Source organism: Castor canadensis, chromosome 1, assembly GCF_047511655.1.
Source record: "Castor canadensis chromosome 1, mCasCan1.hap1v2, whole genome shotgun sequence".
NCBI lineage: Eukaryota > Metazoa > Chordata > Mammalia > Rodentia > Castoridae > Castor > Castor canadensis.
In genome coordinates this window covers 28,635,630-28,660,932 of record NC_133386.1, presented here as the reverse complement: position 1 = coordinate 28,660,932, position 25,303 = coordinate 28,635,630, and the positions used below count along the sequence as shown (strand labels likewise).

At 37.8% G+C, this 25,303-nt stretch overlaps 1 protein-coding gene across 4 annotated transcripts in view; it reads left to right on the top strand.

The window, feature by feature from the left end:
- Myb (MYB proto-oncogene, transcription factor) overlaps positions 1-25,003 on the top strand; it is a 33,828-nt gene extending 8,825 nt beyond the window's left edge. For 2 of the 4 annotated variants that reach the window (XM_020160918.2, XM_074074012.1), the window contains exons 6-15: positions 1,549-1,783; positions 3,018-3,098; positions 3,503-3,607; positions 4,901-5,155; positions 8,303-8,445; positions 9,386-9,500; positions 9,593-9,718; positions 10,432-10,542; positions 12,280-12,387; positions 23,699-25,003. In XM_020160918.2, coding sequence (XP_020016507.2) covers positions 1,549-1,783; positions 3,018-3,098; positions 3,503-3,607; positions 4,901-5,155; positions 8,303-8,445; positions 9,386-9,500; positions 9,593-9,718; positions 10,432-10,542; positions 12,280-12,387; positions 23,699-23,815 — 1,396 coding nt within the window. In that variant the 3' untranslated portion in view covers positions 23,816-25,003. Of the gene's footprint in view, positions 1-1,548; positions 1,784-3,017; positions 3,099-3,502; positions 3,608-4,900; positions 5,156-5,973; positions 6,316-8,302; positions 8,446-9,385; positions 9,501-9,592; positions 9,719-10,431; positions 10,543-12,279; positions 12,388-23,698 lie in introns of all 4 variants that reach the window. The other 2 variants (XM_020160900.2, XM_074074007.1) reach the window with 2 other exon arrangements.
- Positions 25,004-25,303: the final 300 nt, after the last annotated feature.

Below are 25,303 nucleotides of genomic sequence, written 5' to 3'. Positions count from 1 at the left end.
AAGAGATCTTAGAGTTTATTGAGGGCTTTTGATATCTACTCAATGGTGAGCCTTGGACCAAATCTTTTAACTTTCCTTGGCCTTCATTTCTCCATTTGTAAAATGCCTAGTCTGTTTCACAGAGCTAGTACTGTAATCAAGTAAAATGGATGTCAAAGTACTTTGTAAATTACAGAACTCTAAATACATAGAAGGAAACTGAGGACGGGCAGATTGTCTTAGGTCTGCATTCACTCAGCTCGTCTACTGACCAGCGAGCATTTGGCAGCTACTCAGCTGCTATTTTTGTAATACCTGTGCTTGCTTCATTCTTCCACTTGACTAACTTTTTTCTTTTTTTGAATAAGGAAAGAATGTAGCTTTAGAATTAATCATATTTCTTCCAGGTTTTTAAAGAATGGCAGTGGAATGCTTTCTTTTTAATGAGTAAGTCAAGAACATGATCTCATTATGAAGAATGACTATGGAAGCTCATATTTGTCCTACTCTCCTTACTTAAATAATAAATGGCTCATTTTGTTTATTTTGGAAAATACTTGTTACTTTAAGCTTAAAGTATAGGAAATATTAAATGTATTTTTATTCTTGCCTTCCTAATCCAAAAGTGGAGACAGGATCATTTCAAAGATGACTTAGGTAGGGTTTCCTTATCATGCTCCGAAGTATTTTCCTTATGGCTCAGCAAAAGTTTAGAAAATTCAAGTGTTTGGTCAAAGGAGGCCTTTTCTCCCATATGGTTTGAGAGGATATGCTGTTGATTCTTCTAAAAATTAAAGGGGTGGGTGAACTTCCTCTTTCTTTAGCAGACATTCCCCCACCCCCATGGAAATAGTTAGGAGTCTTAAATTTTTTTTTTTGAGAAACATTTTGTAAGACTGGAAAAAGTTTAACTGCTTTGCAGTTTGAAAATATACTGGGGTTAACAATTTTCTCTTTGGCATCCCATCTTCTTATCTCACCTTTATCTGGCTAGAAGAACGATTGGAGTAGTTTTCAAAAGATGGGAGAATTTTTGGTGTGTTTTTTTTTGTTGTTTGTTTGTTTTGCTCAAAACTCACTAGTGATAAAAGAGATAAAGAGTGGACCTTGAGGCTGCATCATTTCGTCCTCAGACTTTGCCAAGTCCTCATTATGGTGTGTAGGCTCTACTAAGCTACACTCCAAGGAGAATTTTTTTTTTCACAATAGCTGGAACTTTTATGTTGTGTTATAGTCTTGTGCTGCACAAATGATCAGAAGCAACTTGAAGGGTTATTGTATTAAAAATACTCCTTTACCAAGGAAACAAAATGGTGAAGAGGTACCCAAATTTATAGAGAACTCCATACATTCCAGATCATGTAAGTAAGAGATATCTATGGATTTTAAATTAGGTAATAGGGAAAGAATGATCTTAGGACATGGAAAAGACAGAAACAATTAAAAAGTAATCCACGCTTAGTTGAACCAAAGGAAAGATTTCTGTTAGAAACAGTTTTCTGTCAATTAACTCTAATCTGAATTGAAATTTTTGTTTGTAAAATTTTTATGTGATGTATTTCTGTGCAGAACTGATAATGCTATCAAGAACCACTGGAATTCTACAATGAGGCGGAAGGTGGAACAGGAAGGTTATCTGCAGGAGTCTTCGAAAGTCAGTCAGCCAACAGTGGCCACCAGTTTTCAGAAGAACAATCACTTGATGGGTTTTGCTCATGCCCCACCTTCATCTCAACTCCCACCAACTGGCCAGCCCTCAGTTAACAATGACTATTCCTATTACCACATTTCTGAAACACAAAATGTAAGCAATTCCTGAGAATTTAGTTTAGTGAGAGAGATGGTTGTTTTGGCTCCAGATCATAAAATACTTTGCAGTTGTGTACTTTTCAGAGAGCTTTTATAAACATGATCACAACCTTCACCTATACCTTTTGAAGTAGATAGAGGTATATGGGGATATCTCTGATTTATGTATCTGAAAACTGGTATGGTAAGTGATCTGTCCAGGGATACACAGCTCATAGAAGTAGTGCTGAGTAGAATAAGAGCTGTTTGATTCTAACTTTCTGCTTCAAGCTGGTTCAAAGTTAGCTCTTGAATATAAATTTACTTCAAGTACTGCTGAAGAAGAACTGGAAAAGGGAGATACATTTATAGCCTGAATTTTTTTCTTCCAAAATGAAAAGTGAATGTGATATGACATTTAAGGATTTAAAGAGGAAATTGTTTGATACTGAAATACAACGGGTGATTGTAAATTCAATTCTGGTAGTGGAAATACCTTAATTTATTCATTCAGTAAATGTTTATCTTCTACTCTGAGTTGAGAGCAGAGCTTTGTGACATTGATTCTCTGATGTCCACTTTTATCCTTTTTTGGATTGATGTCATTCCTTCTTCATTTCTAGACACTTATATCTAGAGACAGACTTTATTTATAGTGGATAGAAAGAAAGAAGAGCGAAAATATCAGTAAATGACAATAATAACAAATGGTAAAACTTACTCAAGAATACTAAGCTCATATGCAAATGTTATGCAAAAACATATTCATAAGTGGTTTTTATTCTTTATTTGTTCTATAGATTTAACCACAGATTTTCCAGAAAAGTCTCAAGTGAATGAATTATCATAAGAGGTTTTGTGCTTTTTATTAAAACTCATAGTTATGCTTTAAAAAAAAAAGCATTACAAGTAACCAACTAGTGCCATCAGTTTTTCCCACCAACACTTCTTTCATACATTCATGAATGTATTTTAGGTTGTACTTTTCATTGTGTTTTCTCCCTAAAGGATGCTTCCTGTCTGAATTGATGAATACTTAGTTTCTTTCACTATGTCACTTTAGCTATTTAGATGTTTTTAAAGTCCTGGCTAAATTTCCAAATGGAGGAAGTTTTTAAAAAAATTGTTTTAGTGAATTTTATCAGTTAAGTACTTTTCTTCTCAGCCCAGAACAAAACCTCAGCAAGGCAAATCCCCTGAAGCATATGTAACCATGAATGACTGGGCCTTTGTTTTGCTTTTCAATCTAGGTCTCCAGCCATGGTCCATATCCTGTAGCGTTACATGTAAATATAGTCAATGTCCCTCAGCCAGCTGCTGCAGCCATTCAGGTAAGAAACTTGTTAGCTGCACAAGGTACTATGTTTAAGGAATGCTTTGTTTCTTCCATCTAAATGCATATTTTGATCTAATTAATTGAAATAAAAAGAAAAGCTAATAGTAGAGAGGAGGGTAGAGTTTAGGCCAGTAGTCTACCAATCTTGGCTGCTGGAGTGAGTTTACTCTGGAATTTTCTGATGTTACAAGTTGAAATAGCTCATCAACCAGCATCCACTCTGGCCTCAGATCTCCTATCACTCAAGTCCTAAATAACATTTAGAAGGATTTCTACAGTGGTGAAATTTGCCCAAGACTCTTTGATCTGTAGGTTTTCCCTCGAGATCCCAGGCTGCAGCCATTGTCTGTATAGCTTCTGATCAGATCTTCATCTTTCCCCTTTAACTTGTAATTCCAGAGACACTATAATGATGAGGACCCTGAGAAAGAAAAGCGAATAAAGGAATTAGAGTTGCTTCTAATGTCAACTGAGAATGAGCTGAAAGGACAGCAAGAATTACCAGTAAGAATGTCATTTATGTGCTGGGGCGGGGTGGCTGCCATGTACCCCAATACTCCCCTGCATCCTTTTCCTTCTCTTCTAAATGTTACACCAGTCAAGGCTCTATACATCCATTTTCAATGTTTAAACACAAGAAGTTGCTACTAATAAAATACTGTGGTCATCAGAATGTACATTAACTAAATTAATCTTTTTTGTATTGTAATAGAACCATGATCTCCACCTGTGGTTGCCATTATTCATTTTTTATATCTACAGAGGGACCATAATCACAGATAAAATGAATGAAAATCTGCATTTTTTTATAAGGCTTTGTATCTATATGGTGCCTATTTGGGGTTTTTTTTTTTTTTGGTTATTTTATTAACCCATATATATTTTATAATCTTAAACATGATTTGATGCATATTCCATATGTACATAAGATATGTACACAAAATATATTATATATATATAAAACATCTGCATAAATTACCTTAGCTGCTCTCTTTTGTTTGCATGCATGAAAGCTGTTTGGGCCATGACTGAATTCTGACATCTTTTTTAGTAATGGGGCAGCAAAAATCAGAGTGTACTTTGTAACATGTAGTTAACCAACAAAGTGAATAAAAGAGGAGAGATACCCAGCAGGTATTCTCAGGGGTACATTTCCTTTTTGTTAAATAATAAAATGATTATGTGCACACACTAGTTCCACCACGTTTCAACTTTAGGTAACATTTTGCAATTTCTCCTGTTTGTGTGGTCGTGCTGTAAGGAGACTTCTGTTAATTTGCTCTTCTGCTTTCCTGACCACGTGGATCCAGCAGCCCTTCACTGCAGCAGTGCAGTCTGTAGCCTTAGAAAGGGGTAGAAGCAACAGAATACATGCAGTTAAAAGCAACTCACTCTTGAATCCTCTAGCCTTTTGGTAGGTGAGAATGCAAAGTGGACAATTCTTTCCTAAAGCAGATATTGATAGACATTTTGCACACATATTCAAGTGGATTTTCAATTCACTCAATATGAGTTTTGTACTGTGTGGCACAGTCTCATGATCTAAAGCTTTAACAAAATGATAGCAATAAAGACAGTCCTATAGGTACAAATTAGAGTACTATTAAAAAGGGGGGACTTGCATTGACAAAAAGGAAACATCTTGACAACTGTCTCATGAGCATAGGTTTTGGATGATGCAACCACTTTTATCTTTCCTCCAACAGCATCTGATACCTTGTGCAACACCATTGCTAAGCTCCTTCTTCCTTCTTCTCCATGCTCTTTCTTTGTTTCTGCACCCACCCCCTTCCTCAGACACAGAACCACACATGCAGCTACCCCGGGTGGCACAGCACTTCCATTGCTGACCACAGCAGACCTCCTGGAGACAGTGCACCTGTTTCCTGTTTGGGAGACCAGCACTCCACTCCATCTCTGCCAGTGGATCCCGGTTCCCTACCTGAAGAAAGTGCCTCGCCAGCAAGGTGCATGATCGTCCACCAGGGCACCATTCTGGATAATGTTAAGAACCTCTTAGAATTTGCAGAAACACTCCAATTTATAGATTCTGTAAGTAGAATTATTAAGGCAAGTTAATGTTGCCATTTTTCTATAGCAAATATGTTACTGGCATAGATTCATATAAAGGTAAAGGTGTGATTTTAGTCTCAGTGAGTAGGCTTCTTTTTTGTTTGTCTACCCAAACAAAAGGCAGCTTTCCACGCTTTTCTTCAAAAGGCATAACTCCTTTAAAATAACAAAGATGATGAGTTTTAAAGCGGAGCTCAGTTTATGGCTATGGTGTTTCAGTTACTTTTAAATAATTTTTTTTTTCGCTTCTTTGTGCTTCTCTGCAATTTTGCTTTGCTTTTGGGTAGCACATTGAGAATTATATTTACTTAGAGCTTAAAGCAATCTGTCAGTGTATTTGAAGCAATAATCAGTTTGTGGGTGGGACATGGCTCTCTACAAAATACTGAACATTGATTAGGGGCCCCATTAGTTCACTGAGATAAATGGTCTTTAGTGAAACAAACCTGACCCCGTTAGCAGACACTCACTTCATTTCCTTGGTTTCCAGTTTGTTAAAAAGCATGTGTTGCACAGCCACTGGACAAGGGCTGGACTTTGGCCTGGTGTGCCATCTAGAAAGGCACTTTTGATTGCCAGAGCTGCCTGCTGCACATGTGCAAGGCCCATCTTGGGGCAGCTCATGGACCCCTGTCAGGCAGGGTGGCAGAACCACTGTTACCCCAGGCTAGAAGTCCAGCAAAGGGATTGAGTGTTTTCTTGCATTTTGCATCTCTTGCTCAGTGCTATGTTTGAGATGACGACGGTGCACATCGTGCACACTATTTCAAAGCTCTGTGCCTCCCACATTGTTTCAGGATTCTTCAGCATGGTGTGATCTCAGCAGTTTTGAAATCTTTGAAGAAGCAGCTTTTTCACCTAGCCAACATCACACAGGCAAAGCCCTCCAGCTTCAGCAAAGAGAGGGCCCCAGCCCAAGGGTGAACAAACACGTGCTGAGCGAGGGTTCCCTTGGTTCACCCCGGGCCTTACCAACTCCTGCAAGGCACAGCACAATTCCACTGGTCACCCTGCGAAAAAAGCGGGGCCAGGCCAGCTGCTTAGCCACTGGAGACTCTAGCTCCCTCCTATTTACTGACGTCAGCAGCTCAACTCCCAAGCGTTCCCCTGTCAAAAGCCTGCCCTTCTCTCCCTCGCAGGTAGAGCAAAATTTCTGCACAGCTGTTACTAATTTTCAGCAAACACCTGAGCCTTAATAATCTAGAAACTAATCCTTTGGAACAAATGACTAATTACTGCTGTCCTCGCTGATTTCCTTCCATGCTGAGTCGAGCTGGAGCTAAGTCCTGTTGCCTCCCAAGGCTCAGGCTGGCTGCAGGCCCACTGATGATTTTGTCACACTTCTCTCTCTTTTACTTTTGTGGTTTGGGAGGTAGTTGCATGAGATGTGCACTAGAAATTAACATTTCTGTTCCTTCCTCTTCTCCCACGTGATCCCTCCTGTTTAAAAATTTTAACATGTTTTCTGCCTCTTTGTCCATTATGTGAGTCACTGACCCCACCCCCCTCAGGGAGGAGGGAACTGAATTATGATTACATAACATTTGGGTTGCAATTAGAAAATGTAAAGATTCCAATCCATCTTTCAGTGCAGATGCTTAGGGAGAGGATAAGAAACAAATGCTTCAGGAAAATAATTTCAAATTTTTAATGTTGGTTCTTTGGAATTTTGCCATGGTATTTTTTTATCAGTGCAGTTTTTGCCAAAAAATGTCCTTATTTCATCTAGTGCTTTTAAGACCCGAAAATGATCATCCTTACCAGACACTTATATTCCTAAATTATTAAAATAATTGAAATTAATAGGTAATTTGGCACTTAAAAAAATTTTTCTCAGTTATGTCCATTGAAGTGGTGGGAATCAAAGTCAGGGCCTCTTGCATCATGCTAGGCAAGCTCTCCACCCCTGAGCTACATTCCTGGACAAGTTTGTTTTAGGAGGAGCTTTAAGTATAAACAAATGATGTTCCCACCAGAAATTATTTTTTTGTATCTTGCCTGTATTTTCTGCAGAATATTAGTTCTGCAAGACTTTGAGAGATGTTATAAAAAAAAAATTTCTAAATACACAGATATGAAAGTTTGGGAAACTTTAATCAAACAAAGGTTTAAAATGATTCTTTACTGGAGTACCTCTCAGAGTTGTTTGCTGCTGTTGTTTTGGTTGTCTTTTTTTGTGTTTTGCTTCAGTTTGGTTTTGTTTCTGTATTACCCCTGGGCTCAAGCAGTCCCTGTGCTTCAAGCCTCTGAATAGTTGGGACTTCAGGTGTGAACTGCTATGACTGGCTTCCCCTCAGTTTTAGATTTTTTTTGGGGGGAGGATTAGTTTGGTTTGGAATTTTTGGTGGTACTAAGGATTGAACTCAGAGCCTCAAGCTTGCAGCAAGCACTCTACCACTATACCTCTTGAGCCAGACCCCTACTCCTTTTGCTTTTGGTTTATTCTTCAGATAGGGTCTCGTGCTTTTGCCCAGGCTGGGCTCACTTCTTGATCCCGCTACCTCAGCCTCCCAGGTAGCTGGGATTCTGGGTATGCACTGCTATGCTCAGCCTCCTCAGAGTTTTTTAAATATGCTAATGTACGTTTTGAATTTCCAGCAGAAATTATGATGTTTCCCAAACTTACTTTACCTTGCAGTCATTTTAGAAATATTTGTTTCCTTCCCCTAGACCTTTAATATTCTGAGAGATACAAATAATTTGCCACATAATGCAAACTTTATATAATAACAGTAATGGTGTATAGATCATTAAAGAGAGAAAACAGAGTATGACAGAAAAATAATAACTTTCCCAAAAACCACTTTAATCTTTTTAATGTTAATAAAGAACTTGTCTCATTCTCTTTAATGACAAAGGTCATTTATTGAGAATATTTTCTTAAGATTTTGTAAATTTTTCAGCATTGAGCCTAGATTTTATTTCTTAGAAAACAAACTCCAAATTCTGAATGCTCATCTAAAGCAAAAGAACCCTCTCCAACACTACAGATGGTTAACATCTTTATTATTTTGTCTAGTGGGTCAGTAAAACATGCTTGCTTAGTATCTAGGTGTGTTTTTTAATTGGACTGAATAAAGAATAATTGCCTAAACTAAGTAATTTTTTCTTTCTGTCCATGTTTAGTTCTTAAACACTTCTAGTAACCATGAAAACTTAGACTTGGAAATGCCTTCTTTAACATCTACCCCTCTCAATGGTCACAAATTGACTGTTACAACACCATTTCATAGAGACCAGACTGTGAAAACGCAAAAGGAAAATACAATGTAAGTTCTTAGCTCAAGAAGAAAAATATTTATCTTATTTACTTATATTAACGAAAACATAGTCTCCAATGTCTCACCTGCTTGTATATTTATAATTGTACTAATTCACTTGTGTGTAGCATTGAATATGTGTGTTCTGAGCATGTTACAACTAACTAGAGGTAGGGTAGGAGGATAAACCAGATTACCTTTTGTAGTTCGCTCCAAAATTTCCTGTCTACATAGTGATACTCTTCATGTAACCTTTCCACCCAGATTCAATAATACCTTTTCTCCTCACTGAAAAGGTTTTCAAACTCCTCCATTCTGAGCTTCAAAATATGATTAAGTATGGTTATTAGTTCCTATTTTTAATGTTGTTTTTTTCTTTTTATAACTTATGCAGAGAAAAAGACCTCTATTCACACCCCCAGAAATATATAATTAAAAGCCAAGGAGTGATTGTCAGTTTTATTTGAATAAGTCTCCATCTAGTCAAAGAAATGGCAGAGAAAATAAGTATGAATCGTAAGAAACCTTTAAAAAATGAACACTTATTATTTCTCAGTACAAAAAATTTAAAAAGTCAACATGTTTTTTAGTGTGGGTCCCATTTTAGCGAGTAGATAAAGCTGATTTGTAAATGACATCAGATATCATAATGCTGTGGGTTTTATTCAGATGGAGGGGCATTACTTGTGTCTTCCAGAACCATTCAGAAAAGATGAAAAACATTTTGCTGCTCTTAATTTGAGGGGGTATAATATTTAAAAATTTTTGTAGATATGTGATATGCATATTATGTTTTTCTTAATGAATATGTATGACTATTCAGCATATCCAGTTCCATATCAGTAACAGGCTTTAGTATATTTAGTGGGAAAATACCAAATTCTTCAGGTAAAGCAATGTAAGGAATGCATGTGGTTTTTTTGAGCCATTGTTTGTTCTCTTTTTAAAGTTTTAGAACTCCAGCTATCAAAAGGTCAATCTTAGAAAGCTCTCCGAGAACTCCTACACCTTTCAAACACGCACTTGCAGCTCAAGAAATTAAATATGGTCCCCTGAAGATGCTAGTAAGTTCTAGAAAAGTCCTTGGGTTTGGTTGGCATATTAACACAGATAGGAATTTTCCTCTGATGCAAAAGTATTCCACTCTTCCCTACAGCCTCAGACACCCTCTCATCTAGTGGAAGACCTACAGGATGTGATCAAACAAGAATCTGATGAATCTGGAATTGTTGCTGAATTTCCAGAGAGTGGACCACCCTTACTGAAGAAAATTAAGCAAGAGGTAAACTTAAGATCCTTTGGAAGGAACAAGCCATGAGTCCTGCTGCCTTTGCTCCTTGTGCAGCTTGATGTGCCTGACTGACATCAGTAACCATGTAACAGCACCACTTTTCATGCAGGGTTTTTGTGCAAGGTGCAGTCCAAAGGTTCTGCCAGACTGTAGGCCCTGACCTTTCATGTGGGAAGCCACACCACTTCCATTGACTTCATGTTTGGACAGAAAAGAGGCTAGAGAGGATAAAGGCGATGGCAGCACACTTTTACTGTTTCAAAATCACTGATTATAGATGATGGATGGATAAATAGGTAGATAGTTAGATGATAGATAAAGTTTCATTTTCTTTCTTTCTTTCTTTTTTTTAATGTAATAAGAAATCATTTATTCTGAGTCAAATAGAGTGACCATGGCCTGGGAACACAGATTCAAGTTACCTTGAATGACACATTCCCTTATTTTTCTGATACCGTAGAGAACTGGAATTTACATTAAAATAGTGCCCTTAATTCATGGAGAAAGAAGCTCTAACCTGGAAGGATGGAAGTGTTAGCTTCTTGTAAGAAACATTTCTGACAGGTTGGATATGTTACCTCTTGAATTTCTTTTCATGTAATGCTGAGTGTTTGAGAGACTGACCAGAAATGTACTCCTTGAGAGTAATGCTTCACGGAAGTTGTAAGTCTAGAAGTGACAAAGCACTTCCTTTTTGTCTTTAGGTAGAATCTCCAACTGATAAAGCGGGAAACTTCTTCTGCTCAAACCACTGGGAAGGGGACAGTCTGAACACTCAGCTGTTTGCACAGGCATCACCTGTGGCAGATGCCCCAGTGAGTACATACCCGGGACCCCCTCCAAGCTGCTGTGTGATGTTGGTGTCTCACCGGATCCTGTGTGTGGTGTGTGGGTTTGCTGTGGTTGGAGCAGTTACTCTTCAGTGCATATGATTTCCAAACATTCTTTCCTGCATGATTAAAAAAAAAAAAAAAAAAAACTATGAACATAGGATATAAAGTTGAGATTTTGCCTTATGTATTCAAAACAGATTCTGTTCTATTGCAGATGTTTTCATATGATTTGAGAAGTTCTTTTCACTTCTGTAGATATTTCCATGAAAACATAATGCTAATTTTTACGGTTTCTTTTTTTTGGTTTTCTAAAGATGGTATTTTCTTCTAGTTAAATTATCTGTTGTTTGGTTTTGTATAGCATCTAGCTTAGGGCCTGACATGTTGTATAGTACCTACCTGACGATGACAGGTGTCCTTCTGTCTTTGCAGAGGAATGCCAGATGTGCAGATGCTGTACTCCTTTATATAAAATGGCATAGTATTTGCATATAATCCTCCTTTAACATACTTTAAATCCTCCTAGACTACTTATAATGCCTAATACATTGTAAATGCTATGCATATAGTTGTTATATGGCATTGCTTAGGGAAAATGGCAAGCAAAGAAGTCTGTACATGTGCAGTACAGATGCAGTTTTTCTTTCTGAATATCTTTGCTTGGTGAGTTCTTGGAGGTAGAGGCCAACTATATTGCATTGCTTTAGTGACCACTATTTTACAGTTAGTAATTTGTGAGAAGTTGTCCTATGCCTTTGGAGAATCAGAGAAAAGTGGTCATTGCTAATATTTTATTCAGTATAAACAAAGAGGTGAGTACTAACCTAAGGACTTTAGATGAATGAATCATGTAGTCCTTACAATAACCCTGGAAGGTCAATAACATTTTCACTTCCGTTATTGCAACCGGGACACTGGGTGGCTTAGTCGGTTGCTGAAGATTATATAACTATTGGGCAGTGCTACTGGGTTAGAACTTTGAAAACGTGGCTTTAAATGGCATAGTACTTCTCACCATTGTACTGTGCAGCCGTTAATTCATAGCTCTAAAATGTTTCTATGCCAACATATAACATAAAGAGTTCCCATTAATACATCTTTTTAAAATTTTTATCTTTTTAAACCTTAGCAGTTATTTATTGATTTATTTATTTGGCAGTACTGAAGTTTGAACTCAGGACCTTATGCTTGTTAGGCAAGATCTCTACCACCTAAGCCATGCTATTTTTCCAAGAGGATTTTGTATTTTGCCTGGGCAGGCCTCATCCCATGATCTTCCTACCTCCACCATTTAGCTGGGACACAGGCCCAGCTTGATGGTTGAGATGGGGGTGTTACTAACTTTTTGCCTAGGCTGGCCTCAAACCGTGATTCTCCCTTACAGGTGTGAGCCACCACACCTGGCATCTTTTATTTTAAAAGCATGGATTTATTCATTCCTTTAGCAGACAGATTTTGAGTGCCTACCACCATGCCTAGAACCAGGTGGGACCCCAAAGCTTTTTGGGCTTTGGTGATGCTTGCTACAATGGTATGAAGGTCAGTACATAGTTGGTTTCTCCTTTTAGCTCATAAGAAAGAGAATTTCTGGCAAATACATGCATTTCTTTATGCTAACAGGCATCATCTCATAGTAATCGACTCGCTACAGAGTTAGAATTGGGTTGGCTGTCATCTACCCAAGCTGATTTAAATTTCAAATGATTCCTTTCCCTTTAGAATATTCTCACAAGCTCTGTTTTAATGACACCAGTATCAGAAGACGAAGACAATGTTCTCAAAGCATTTACAGTACCTAAAAACAGGTCCCTGGTGAGTCCCTTGCAGGTAATTACTGTTTCAACATTTATGTCTTAAACTCACCCACTGAAAAACTGTTATCTTGTCATTGTTGGTTTTAACATTTTAGACACAGAGGAGTAATGCTTTTAACTTTCTGTTATAGATCAAACCCAGGGTCTGGTGTACACTAGGTAAGCACTCTGTCCCTGAGCTACATCTCCAGCCCTAAAAAACTTCTTATTGTCTAAAACACATTCTATAATTTGTCTTTTGGTGCTACTCATGGGAAACACACTGGAAAGTTTTATGAGAGTAGGTTCTCCACGCATGATGAAATGAAACACTTTTTGCTATGACTAAGATTATGTCTTACACTCTCGTCAGTATCTCTTGCTTTTAAACACCTTTTAAAAGTGTATTTATATCGTTAATTTTTTTCAAGATTTTTACTCTTTGTGCTCTGTCACTAAGCAATCAAAGTGCAGAGACTGCTTAGATTTTAAATGAAATTTGAAATTAATTAGAAAGAAATCACGATATATTTGACTATCTGAATAAAGAGGCAATGGTGGCTAACCTGTAGTGAACCATCTGCTGTCAGGTATTACTATCAAAGGAGATTTTCCCTGTAATCATAAGTAGGTATGTGTTGATGAAATATAACAAATTCCAAATTAGTCCTGAGCCAAAGGTAAATAATAATGCAAATTTGCTCCTCCTAATTATTTAAAGCAGTTCCCAATATTAAATAACCTAATTCCCAGGCAGCTGCAGAGCCTCCCCTCTGTGCTACTCAGAGGGAAATTTCATCACCCCTGGAGCAGGCGGAGAACCTGGGTTTAGAAGCAGGAAGCCATATCTGATGCTATGAGTTAAGAGGCACTGGAGTAGGAGATGGGCTTTGAGAGCAGAGCCAGCTTTTTTCCCCTTACAGGGCTTTCCTGCCATCGACATGTGCTTTCTCATTCCAAATGGTGAGAATCTTAAAACCTCCCTTTTTTAAGTATTTGTGATACTTTTAAGTGTTTGTGATTTCTTTTTAAAGTAATAAAATACGGCAGGAAGAGTGGTAGGCACATTTGTTTGTTAATTCAATCAGATCACTTCCTTGTGGCTTTCTCAGATACCAACTGCCTTGGTGAAAGATGGTGGTGGGCTGGAGTGTGGGAGAAGGGAAGGTCAGTCCTTGTGGACAATCAGAAGTGCCCAAGGCTGTCAGGCTTGAGTAGTCCCCACATGGAGAAGAATCAGAATATCACAAAGACTTGGGAGGTGAGGAAGAGAACATGCTCCACCCAGGCATTTGAGGGGCACAGAAAAGATTAGAAGGATGTCAAGGAAAGGACAGCGATTTCAAAATTTTACCTAGAGCTGATCCTGGGTCCCTAGGGGAAATCCTTGCTTTATCGTTCTTTGGCCCTTGGTTTCCAGGGCATAAAATTTTATTCATGCTAATAGTATTTTCAGCTAGATTGTTTTATGAATGTTTTGTAACCTAGCCTGGGACTCAACCTGTATTTACAGTAGCATAGAAAAAGTACATCCTGAATTTCAAAGAGTGAAAAATGTAAATATATTTGGGGAAAGTAGTTATTACATAAATTGAAAACACCTGATTATTTTTCTATTGTTGAATCCTAATATCTTTTGGGTTAACCAAATAGTATGTGGGCAAAACCATTCAAAGGTGCATATGGTGCTGATATGAAATATGTTATATAAAAGTTGATAATAATTTAATATTTATAAAAATAACTTGTCTGATTTTTTAACCACTGAATTTTCAGTGCTAATAATTAAAAAAATACTCAGTATAGAACTTTATCAGCATTTACATTTCAACTGAGTAGAAATGTTGGTTATCTTTGAAACTCAAAATTAAAAGATCACTCTATTTTGTTAACCTATACTTTCCGGTGTCCTGCGAGCCATGTTTGGCATGCCTCTGTATATCACATCATATCACATGGTGAAGCTGATATTTGCCAGTTCCACCAAGCTGAGTAATTTGAGACTTAAAACTAAATTTAGAATCAGTGTTTTCTACCTATATTGTACAGTTTACTGACTTCCACTGCTCAAATATGTTTTAATAACGCTGTAATAGAAGGGTAACTCTCGTAAAGAAATCCTTATTAAATGAATGAATGCTAACACCAAGCATCTCCTCATTGTGAGTCATGGAAACCTAACATCTGACAGCATAGAAACATGGGATTTCTAAACTGCGTTAAACTTCTGTGATACATTCTGGAAAATGTATGAAGTGATTATAAGTATTTGAGCATGTATTGTCTATATTTAATATAATCTCAGTTCAACAATATTTATACAATAGCCTCTTTCCATAGACCCCCAGTGGTGCCTCAAACTGGAGTACAGAGCCCTAGGTACTATGTTTTTTCCTATACAGACATACTTAAGATAAAGTTTAATTTATAAATTAAGCATAGTAAGAGATTAATAGCAACTACACTAGAACAAGGGTAACAATATACTGTAATAAAAGTTATTTAAAATTATGAATTGTTTATTTCTGTATTTTCCATGTAATATTTTCAGACCATGGTTGAGCCTGGTCTAAAAACTAAAACTGCAGAAAGCAAAACCAAGGATATAGGGGACCATGTCTATGTTTTTATGCAGTTTGGTAATTTTTTTGGAAGCACTGGGAGTTTGAGCACATGCTTTACAGCTGAGCTACACTCCCAATCCTAGTAATGGGGTTTGAACTCAGTACCCCACATTCTACTACTTGAGCCATGCCCCCCAGCTCCACTGTTTGGTAATTTTGCTTGCTTAAAAAATAATGCCATTTCTGGTATTTCCACTGGCAATCCAATTTTACTTAACGAGGCATATTTTTCACATGTTAAATCTATTATGCATTTATTAAATGACCTGGCCATTTAATTTAAGAGTACTTCATGTAGTCTATAACTTAATAAATACACATGCTTCTACATAAATATATACAAATCACATTTGATAGTTTAAAATTAGAAATACAGGGAGCTGAGATGTAGGTGTAGCTTGGTAACACAGCATATACAGCATGTGCAAGCACCCTGGGTTCCATCCCCAGCACCCCAAAAAATAAATAAATAAATAAATAAAAAAGAAAGAAAAGGAAAAAAAGAAATTCAAGAAGTGATGAGCTTTAAATTTTATTATGACAAATTTCAAGCCTCCATGGAAATACAGAATGTATACTATGTTTGAAACAATAATTAATAACATTTTGACATATTTATTTAATGATATATTTAAAAATAAATTTTAGACAATGCAACACTTTATTCTTATGTATTTCCATAGTATTTATAAAAATAGACATTTCATATGTAACTGATACCTTATCATCCATTATTAGCAATAACTTCTTAATATCCTAATTCCAAGGGTATATTTAAATTTTTCCATTAATTCAAAAAGGAATCTGTTATTTGTTCAAAATGGAAACAGTTTCACACATTGCATTTGAGGTTTGTTTGGTGGTATAGGGGTTTGAACACGTAAGGCTTGAGCCACACCCTCCCCCTTTTTGCTTTTGTTAATTTTCAGATAGGGTTTTGCATTCTTGCCAGGAAGCCAGCCTCAGATCACAATCCTCCTAATCTACAGCCTCTGGAGTAGTTGTGATGACAGGCACACACTACCACACCCATCTTATTCATTGAGATGAAGTCTTGCTAACTTTTTCCCCAGGCTAGCCTCAAACAGCCATCCTCCCAGTCTCTGCCTCCAGAGGTGCTGGGAGTACAGATGTGAGCCACCAAGCTGGCCTTGCATTTGGTTTTTAAGTCTCTCAACTCTCTTCTAATCACTAGACTAGTGCTAGTGATTCCAGCAGTTCCGGTAGAACTTCTGCAGTGATGGAAATGACTAAGACACTGATGTCCTGTTTGGGAACCATGAGTAACACGTGGCACTTGAGCACTTGTGATGTGCCTTGTGCCTGTCACTAAGGAATAGATTTTTAAATTTTATTTAAAGTGGTTTAAATTTAATAGCCACACTTTCATATTCTTTTCTTGGAATCAGCCATTTCCCCCAAGGTGCTTGTGTCCTGTTTGTGGGAAATGGTATGTAGAGACCAAAGTCAGAGTGCTAAGTGTCCCCATTGGTGTGTGGGTTGTCACTGAGACACAATGAGTGTTAACAACTCAGAACTTTCTACACATCCCCTAATCTATAAATAGAATAAATTTATTTAATTTAAATAAACAGAAGCTTACATCAAGGCTTTTATAAGCCATTATGCATAGTCATGTTATATTTGTTTCTTAAATAATTGATACTTAATCTTTTTTCCAAAACGAATTTGCTGCAGCTACATAAGCATAATTGTTGGATTTCTTTCTCTTTTTTTAAGTTGCTTTCATCTTAAATTGTAAAAGCAAACAAAGCACTCTTATAATAAAAATGTTCAGACAGTTTTGATATTTAGGTCTGTTCACTGGGCTCTGTACCACTGTAGTACTCAGCCTCTTCCCCAAATTGTGTGGGGTAGAGGATGGAGTCTATAAGCTTCTAAAAAGCTTAAAAATGAAGAAGTAGTGAGAATATTCAGCTTAGAAAGCTTGAAGTTTGGGCCAAGAAAGACAGAGTCACTTTGGAATGCTACTGGATTCTGCCACTGACAAACTACTCTGAAAGAGATGGAGGCTGAGAAGACAGAGAGCTCGCCTCAGCCTGGGGATGAAAGTGCCTGTTTTCTTCAATATGCTTTCAATTTGCTTTACATGCTGAATTAAATTCATTACACAAATAAACATTTCTTAAGGTAGACATTTTTATTGGTAGATCCAAAACTGTACTGTAAGTTATAAGCCTTCTGAACTGTTTTTCTCTTAAATTAGAATTTCCTTTTGTTTTTCCTATTTAAAACTCAAGTATAAAAGATGTGTTTATATGCTTTTTACTCACTCACTTTCCTCTTTTTTGTAACCACAGAATGACAGCCTTAAATTTTAATTTCCTGACTTGGCTTGTCATGGTCTTACTTTTTTAAAAGAGTGATTATAAGTAAATTTCTCAAGACATTATTACTTAAACACATCAACACAATATCAAAGAATTTAAAAATCTTATTACTAGCAATTGAAACTCTTTCTTGGCTTTTTGGTTCTGTGTGTTTTAGATTGCTCCTATCTTTATACAATTTATTTATGACATTTTATATTTTTCTAAAAATAAGGCAAATCCATTTTGCCTTATAGGCATTGCTGAGAAATGTAATAAACTTACCTACGGGCAGTAGAATCTGGGTTCTGGTGTGGACTCCACCCATTCCTATTTGCATTAAATGAATTAAATTGCTCGTCTGTAAACTGGGACCATGGCATATCATCCACTCTTTACATAAGGGTGCTGTGAAGATCAGGTGGATATAATACTGCTTTCAAGTTGACAGTACATGGACGAATGTGCACCAGTGGGGTATTAGGCAGAGACTACACAGTCTCCATCTTTAAAAGGGCAGGTGAAGGAGACATCACCAGTGGCCGGGTCTTGTACTGTGGTACATTGTTTCCTGTCGTTCACTATTCCCTGTCCTATTCTTGCAGAACCGTGTCAGTGGGTCATGTAGTGAGATAGCTGATTCAACCAGTTCACAAATGAAGGTAGTCAGATGTCTTGGTATGGTGGAGATGAAAGAACTGATTTACTGGTTCTGTTTTTCTCCGGCTTGTGTGGGAAACCAGCTACATGTGATAGCAATCTTCCCGAGCACTTGATGATCTGATGTGCTGTTGTTGACCTGCTCCCCTGGATGGCTCTGCACTCATTGGGTCCTCCCTTGGTCACTTTTTCCACTTACCCTGGCAAAAATCCATGTAGCTGTCAGTAGTATTTCAGTGACCTGCTTTCAATAGATGTTATAATTAAGCAAGTTTTCTGGGTGCACATTTGGGTTTGAACTGAGAGAGGCCAACTGAAGGGGGGAGCTCTCTTCTGCTTAGAGAGTCAGGGTGCCCTGCCCCAGACATTACAAGAGATGAATTTTTAATTTGTTTTGTTTGTGACACTTAGAATTAACACCGAACTTGAATTTTCCTTGGGGAGGCAAACAAAGCTAAACTGCTTTAGAACAATTCAGCACCTAAATTCTGGACCTAAAATGTAACCAAGGAAAGAACTGTCTTTCCAAACTTGTGGCATTCTAGGCTATGTGATATAAACTATTGGGAAATGTATAAACATGTAAAATCTAAAGCCTCCAGAGACATCTGGACAAACTCCATCTTTGTAATAGGTCCATCTACATTAGAAATTGTTGATGGAGGCTTGGGAAGTGGATGGAGATACTGGTGGATGTGGAACTCCCAGTCACCATCTGCATCTCTCATATCTTAACTTTTAAGGTTCTTTCCCCTGAAAAATGAGTAGCCTCAAGTTCAAGGCATTTAATTGGTATGTGTTGACATAAAGGAGTATTTAGTAGTGAGGAAAGTTTGATGTCCACCTTAGCAACATTTCCACTCAAGTTCATCCCTGATTTTAAGACACAGCTTATATAAGATATACCTCTTATAACTGACGTGTTTTCAAAAGATGCCTTTCTGCACAGGAATTTTGAATTTTAAGATTTTCATCCAGGATAACTATTTTCTTCAGATGAGTTCAGTAGAATAATCAGATGATTCTTATTTCTCACTCTTTTAGACACCATTCATACCCGCTTTACCATTTTGAAAGAAAACAAAATAAAAACATAATACTGTCTTGCAATTTGCTTTGGTTTTACAAAATATTTTCTAGAGCCAGGTACACACCTATAATCCTAGTTACTTGGGAGACAGATCAGGAGGATTGCTGTTTGAGGAGAGCCTGGGAAAATAGTTGGAGAGATTCCATCTCCAAAATAACCAGAGCAAAATGGCCTGGAGGTGTGGCTCAAGTGGTAGAGTGCCTGCTTTGCAAGTGCAAAGCCCTGAGTTCAAACCCAGTCCTACCAAAAAAAGAATTTTAGATTTATACACATTTCTTATTAAGTCTTCAAATTGTAGAACACAAACGTACCAGCTTTTGGCCTCAGCAGATATTTGTGAAATTGCTGTCTGATTATATCAATAATAGCAGTAGTTATTCAATGTGATGAAAAAAACTGTCCAGATTCTCAGTGAAAATGTGAAGACAATCTAATTCTGACGGAAAACCACCTGTTCACCTCATTTCATTTCTTCTGTTTTCCACAGAGGATCTAGGTATTTATTCAAAAGGCTTTAACAGGATATCCCAGTTAAAGATTTGACAGGCTGTTTATAGTTCATTTCTACCCAGGGGCAATGAAAGGCACTTTACAGGATAAGCAAGGTGACTCCCAGGCAGCAGTAGGAGGATGTGTGTGTAGGATTATTAACATTGAAATGAGTCAGGACAGAGTGACAAGTCTGCAACAGCACCGTGGCTTAGTAATCAAACAAGAATTCATGCACAGAAATCTGTGATGCTTCTCAGTTCCTTAGTGCAAATGAAACTAAAATTTAGGGAGAAGGAACAAGGAGGATACATAAAGATGTATATGACAGTATTAAAAAATAGTCTTCCAGTGCAAAGACATCTAATCCTCCTTTGTCAGAACTATTCTGTCTGTTTGAACACTTGGCATATTTCCCTGGGGTTCAAGAAAAGAAAAGAAAGGGAGTAGCTGTCTTCTGACCCAGTGCTAAGCCATTGGATCTTGCTTTACTTTCACGCTGTCCGAACGTGTCTCTTCTCACCAGTTTATTACATCCATTGTAGGATCTGCTTGCTTTGTGCAGTCCGTGTACCGAAGGGGAGCTTCCTGGAGCATGCTAGCTCACCTTTTTGTTCCCACATGTTTGGCTGCTGTATCCCAGGGTTTGTCTGTCTTTTAAGAATCAGTCCTTTTGCCCACCCTAGATTTATATGCTGAGAAATTTGAATATTGCAAATGATCTTTTGACGTGAGAAGCTGATTGAAAAGTTCCCTCAAAATAGTAATTAAAGACATATGGTACCTTCTTTATATTGATCTCATTTTAAATATCTGGTCCTGGAGGAAGAGCCAAATTAGAATTAAATAATGAGCCATGTGAGGGTTGGATCAAAACTACAGTCCCATTCAAGTTGAAAATATGTGAAGTTGATGACAGCTTATACTAGATTTCCCTGAACAGACTTGGAATTGTGAGTCAACCTAAGTACTAGATTACAAAGGATTAGAACTTGACTGTTACCAGGAGACATGGTAAAAGCAAACATAAGATTACTTTAACATACTTAATTTATATGTTTAGGAAATTTATTCCTTATTAGTTATAGTACAGCTAAGTAGATTTTTTTTTTTTTTTTGTGATACTGGAGATTGAACCCAGGGCCTCACACATGTTAGGCAAGTGCCATACCCCCCAGTTTTTTTGTTTGTATTTTGTTTTTGAGACAGAATCATGTTCCTTTGCCAGAGTGGGCCTGAAACTTGAGATTCCCCTGCCTCCACTTCCAAGTAGCTGGCATTACAGATGTGTGCCACTCGACCTGGGTGACAATTTCTTAATCAGAGAAAAGTAGAAACAGTTCTCTTTCTTACTGCTCACTTCTATTTCTATTCTCCCTTTCATTCCCCTTTCTCTTCCCTTCCATTTATTTTAAGATATGTTTTCTTTTCCTGTGTATCTCCATGCAAATTTTAAATCTACATACAAGATCTTAGTATATTGACATTTTTCATTCTGCTTCCTCATTTGTCACTTGTCCTTTAGAATCCTTGTGGTCTGTGTGCATCTAATCATTAATCATAAGCATTGCATAGTACTTGATGGTACACATCATATTGAATTGTTTCCTCTCAAGTAGTAATTATGTGTCACAGTTTGCAACAATCACTTCAAACACTAGCTCAATAATTGAAAAGGTAACATTAAATTTTAATTTTTAATCGACTTCATAGGGTCTAGTGTTGCAGCACTGCACCAGAAAACTTTAGCACCCACATGTAAGCATCAATAAAACTAAAATACGCACTTGGGTGCACAGAAGCACACTACAGAGATACGTGTGTTTAACCTACCTGTTTGAGTCCAGGAAAACATCATTTGTTCAGAACTATTTCAAAGAATGCTGTAACTACTCTAGTGATTTTGTTTAGGAAAATATTAAATGTCACTTAGTGTCAGAAGTCACTTAGAATATCTGTCTGTCATCTTTGTATTGTCATTTTTGTGATATCCCATTTCTGGAAAAACAGTGGGATAACCCATTTGCAATGTCATATTAAGCCTCTGAGCTTTCAAAGGAAATGTACACTGACTGTGTCATTTACATAGATGGGGAATGGGGAGATGGCACAAGCTAGAAACTCAGTTTGTAGCCTGGGAAAGTTAGAATGTGGCACAAAACTTCCTTCTGGCCCCTAGGCAGTAAACCTCACTGCTGTGCCTAGTTCAGAATTTCCATACGTCTTTGCTAAAAAACCAGATCTTCTCCAGACCCCCATCTCAGTGTTTCTTCCTGGACCAGAAGGCTCTGGTGACTGAGACCTGAATTTCTCATCAGGTTGTTTGCATTGTTCCTGACAAGAGGTCTGCTAGAGGCAGCACCTTACACTCACTTACAGAGATGTGAGCTCTTGTATCCAACCTGATTTACTCTTGCTCCATCATTTCCTAGCCAAGGTGACCTTGAATATGTTGGCTAAATTCTCTCTTCCTTTCAAATTGCCTGGACTGTGGACTAGGTACAGTGCCACAGGTATACTTATGCCACAGGTGTTTTGTGTGAGAGTTAAGTGAGTTGAGACATGTGAAACTCTTAGAAGCATGGCAGCATGCTTTAGGTGTTGTCATTAAATCACTGTATCCCCTTTCCTCTCTCTTCCCAAGCCCTTCTTACCAACAAAGTACAAATGATAGCTTCCTGGCTCTTTCCTGCTCTTTCTCCAGCTGAGTCACTGGAGAAAGAGTCACTTGTTTTTCTACCTGTCCATCTCAATCCTATCTATTCTCGCCCTTGCGCTGCAGCAGTGCCCTGCAGTCTCTGTGTCCCATCCCCTGCTCCCCTGGGTGTGGCCCTGCAAACCTTGCACAGTGTCTGTTAGTTATTCCACCTGTTGGAAGCATGTGTGCATTTTGTCTCTTAAAAGGCACATTAGGGTTTGGAGAACAAAGACCTTTTTTATTCTTCTTTTGTCCCATGGAAAATAATTTCTCTTAGAGACCAATACCAGGAATAGTGCTTTTCCTCAACCGATGATTGCATTGTGACCTTAGGGGCACCAGATCTCATATCTGCCTGTATGTGTTCCTCTCTGCATCGACTGCTGGAGAGCTCAGAGTCACGGTGGTGGCTTTCATTTATCTGGGGCACTGCACTTCATGACATATTTTGTGTACACATCTTGCCTATCTTCATATCATTTATTATTCCCACATTTATTTCTCTGTGATATTGCTCTCAGCACTTTTGAAACCCCTTTATATTTATTTTGTGATCATATTAAATCCTTTTGGGAACATAGGGGAACACAAATAGTCCATAGTTTATTTTGAGGCACAGCAGGAGCCAGGCTGTGCAGCAGATAGACCAAGGTTCAAAGCTATCCTATTGCCCACCTTCGAGGGACCTAAGGCAAGTTATCTCCACCTCTCCACTTTCTCTCCTCCTGGGGTGCTTGTACTATTTAAGTGAGATAAAGTGTGTGAAGGTCCAAATACTGTCTGTCTGTCACTGGCGTCTAGATGCTGTCCCTTAGATATTTGTTCCATCTTGTATCTTCCAGTATGTCCTTAAAAATTAGGCGATACTAGGAGCTGGGGGCGGGGGGTAACTCAGTGGTAGAACCCTTGCCCAGTTTGTGTTTGAAGCCCCGGTTTTGATCCCAACACCACAAAAAGGGAAGGGAAAAAAGTATACTGACAAACAGCTGTTTCTAATTTAATTATGAGAAAAATACATACCATGCCTAGCAGGTGTTCAGTCACCTGCTGAGTTCCATCACCTACCTGAGTTTCTTGGCTCAAGCATTCACCAGATTGCTGGGTAAGTAAATGCTCACAACTTGCCTCAGGTGTCTGGAGAATTGTGCTCATTTCTGTCTCCATCCTCATAAAATTGCCTAAGAGGCAAAAGGCATTTCAGTATGAAGATGTTGCATCTTCTGAAACCGTTGAGAGTGGGTTTTCTCCTTAGCAATGCGCAGTTTCTGATCTTTAACATCACCTAAAGATCAGGGTTCCTGGGTATCAGGGAGTTAAGAGGCTCCTTGGCATTGGCCACTGGCCGTCTTGTGGTCAGAATGTCCTACCCTGGCCCTGCTGGGATTGGGAATCCCTTTTGGACTCCAATCTGTGCTTTCTGTCTGACCTGCTGTCACCCTCTTTTCCCCCATTAGCCTTGCAGCAGTGCCTGGGAACCCACATCCTGTGGGAAGACAGAGGATCAGATGATGGCTTCCGGTCAGGCTCGAAAATACGTGAACACCTTCTCAGCCCGGACTCTGGTCATGTGAGATGTTTCCAGAAAAGCATTATTCCAGAACACTTCAAGTTGACTTGTGCTATATCATTCCTCGACATGAAGCCTTTCATGATTGGGAGAAGAACTTATTTTTGTTGTGGTACAACAGTTGAGAGCAGCACCAAGTGCATTTAGTTGGATGAAATCTTCTTGTATTTCACTCAACTAAAAGGATTTTTTTAAAAAAATAAAATGAATAACAGTCTTACCTAAATTATTAGGTAATGAATTGTAGCCAGTTGTTAATATCTTGAAGCAGATTTTTTTTAAAAAAACATAAAATGATTTATCTGTATTTTAGAAAATCCAACAGATCAGTATTTTTGCCTATGATGAGTCTCTTGAAATTTTACACAAAGATACTCCAGTATTTCACCTTTCTCAATCACTAAACATACCCATAGATTTTTTTAAAAATCAGTAAAAGCATTACTATAAATGTAGGCTAAATACAGTGGGAAAGTAGAGATTGTAAATGTTCATTTGTGGTTATTAACTTCAGAGGTACATTTACTGTACTAAACCATTTTATGAGTTCTTTGTTAGCTTGCTTTAAAATTATTACTGTATGAAATAGTTTTATAAAAAATTATATTTTTATTCAGTAATTTAATTTTGTAAATGCCAAATGAAAAATGTGTTTTGCTGCTATGGTCTTAGCCTGTAGACATGCTGCTAGCATCAGAGGGGCAGTAGAGCTTGGATGGAAAGAAAAGAAACTTGGTTTTAGATAATTGACTATGCACTAGTATTTCAGACTTTTTTATTTTTTATATATATACATTTTTTTCCTTTTGTAATACATTGGAAAACTTGTTTGGGAGATTTTGCATTTTTTTATTTTATGTTTTTTGGTTTTCTCTTTTTGTTGTTGTTGTTTTATAAGAGCATGCATTGCACTTCTTTTTTGGGAGATCTATGTTGTTGTCCTATGTTTTGTTTTGAGTTCAGGCTCACTGGTCATTAATTCAGGGGTTCTGAGTTCGATCAGCATCCCCCATGGTTTCTAAGTGTACAATGTCAGAACTGCCTTGCATGTCCTATGTTGTAGTTGGGGAGACAAAGACAGAGGTCAATAGTCAGTCGCTGCCTTAAGAACATTTGGTGCAAGATGAACTTTTGATATGACAGTGTACTTACTGCCATGTAGCAAAATAAAGCTGTGCCCTTATTTTCCTTACTTTTGACTTCTTTCATGCTTGTGATTGTGGAAGGAGGGAAGGGAGGGGTGAAGAAAGGAGGGGAGGGAAAAGGAGGGGAGGGAAGAAAAGACAAGGGAAGGGAAGAAAGGGAAGATGGAACAAACTCAAAGCACTTTCCTATCTAAAAAATTTGCACACACCATCTGACTTCATGTGAAAAAGCCAAGAATCATTACTAGGGAGAAAGGAGAACAAATAAACCAAATTGAAAAGTTTACCTTTGAAAAGTAACCTTTGGCAAGATCACTGCCACCTAAGAAGATGTCACAGGTAGGGAT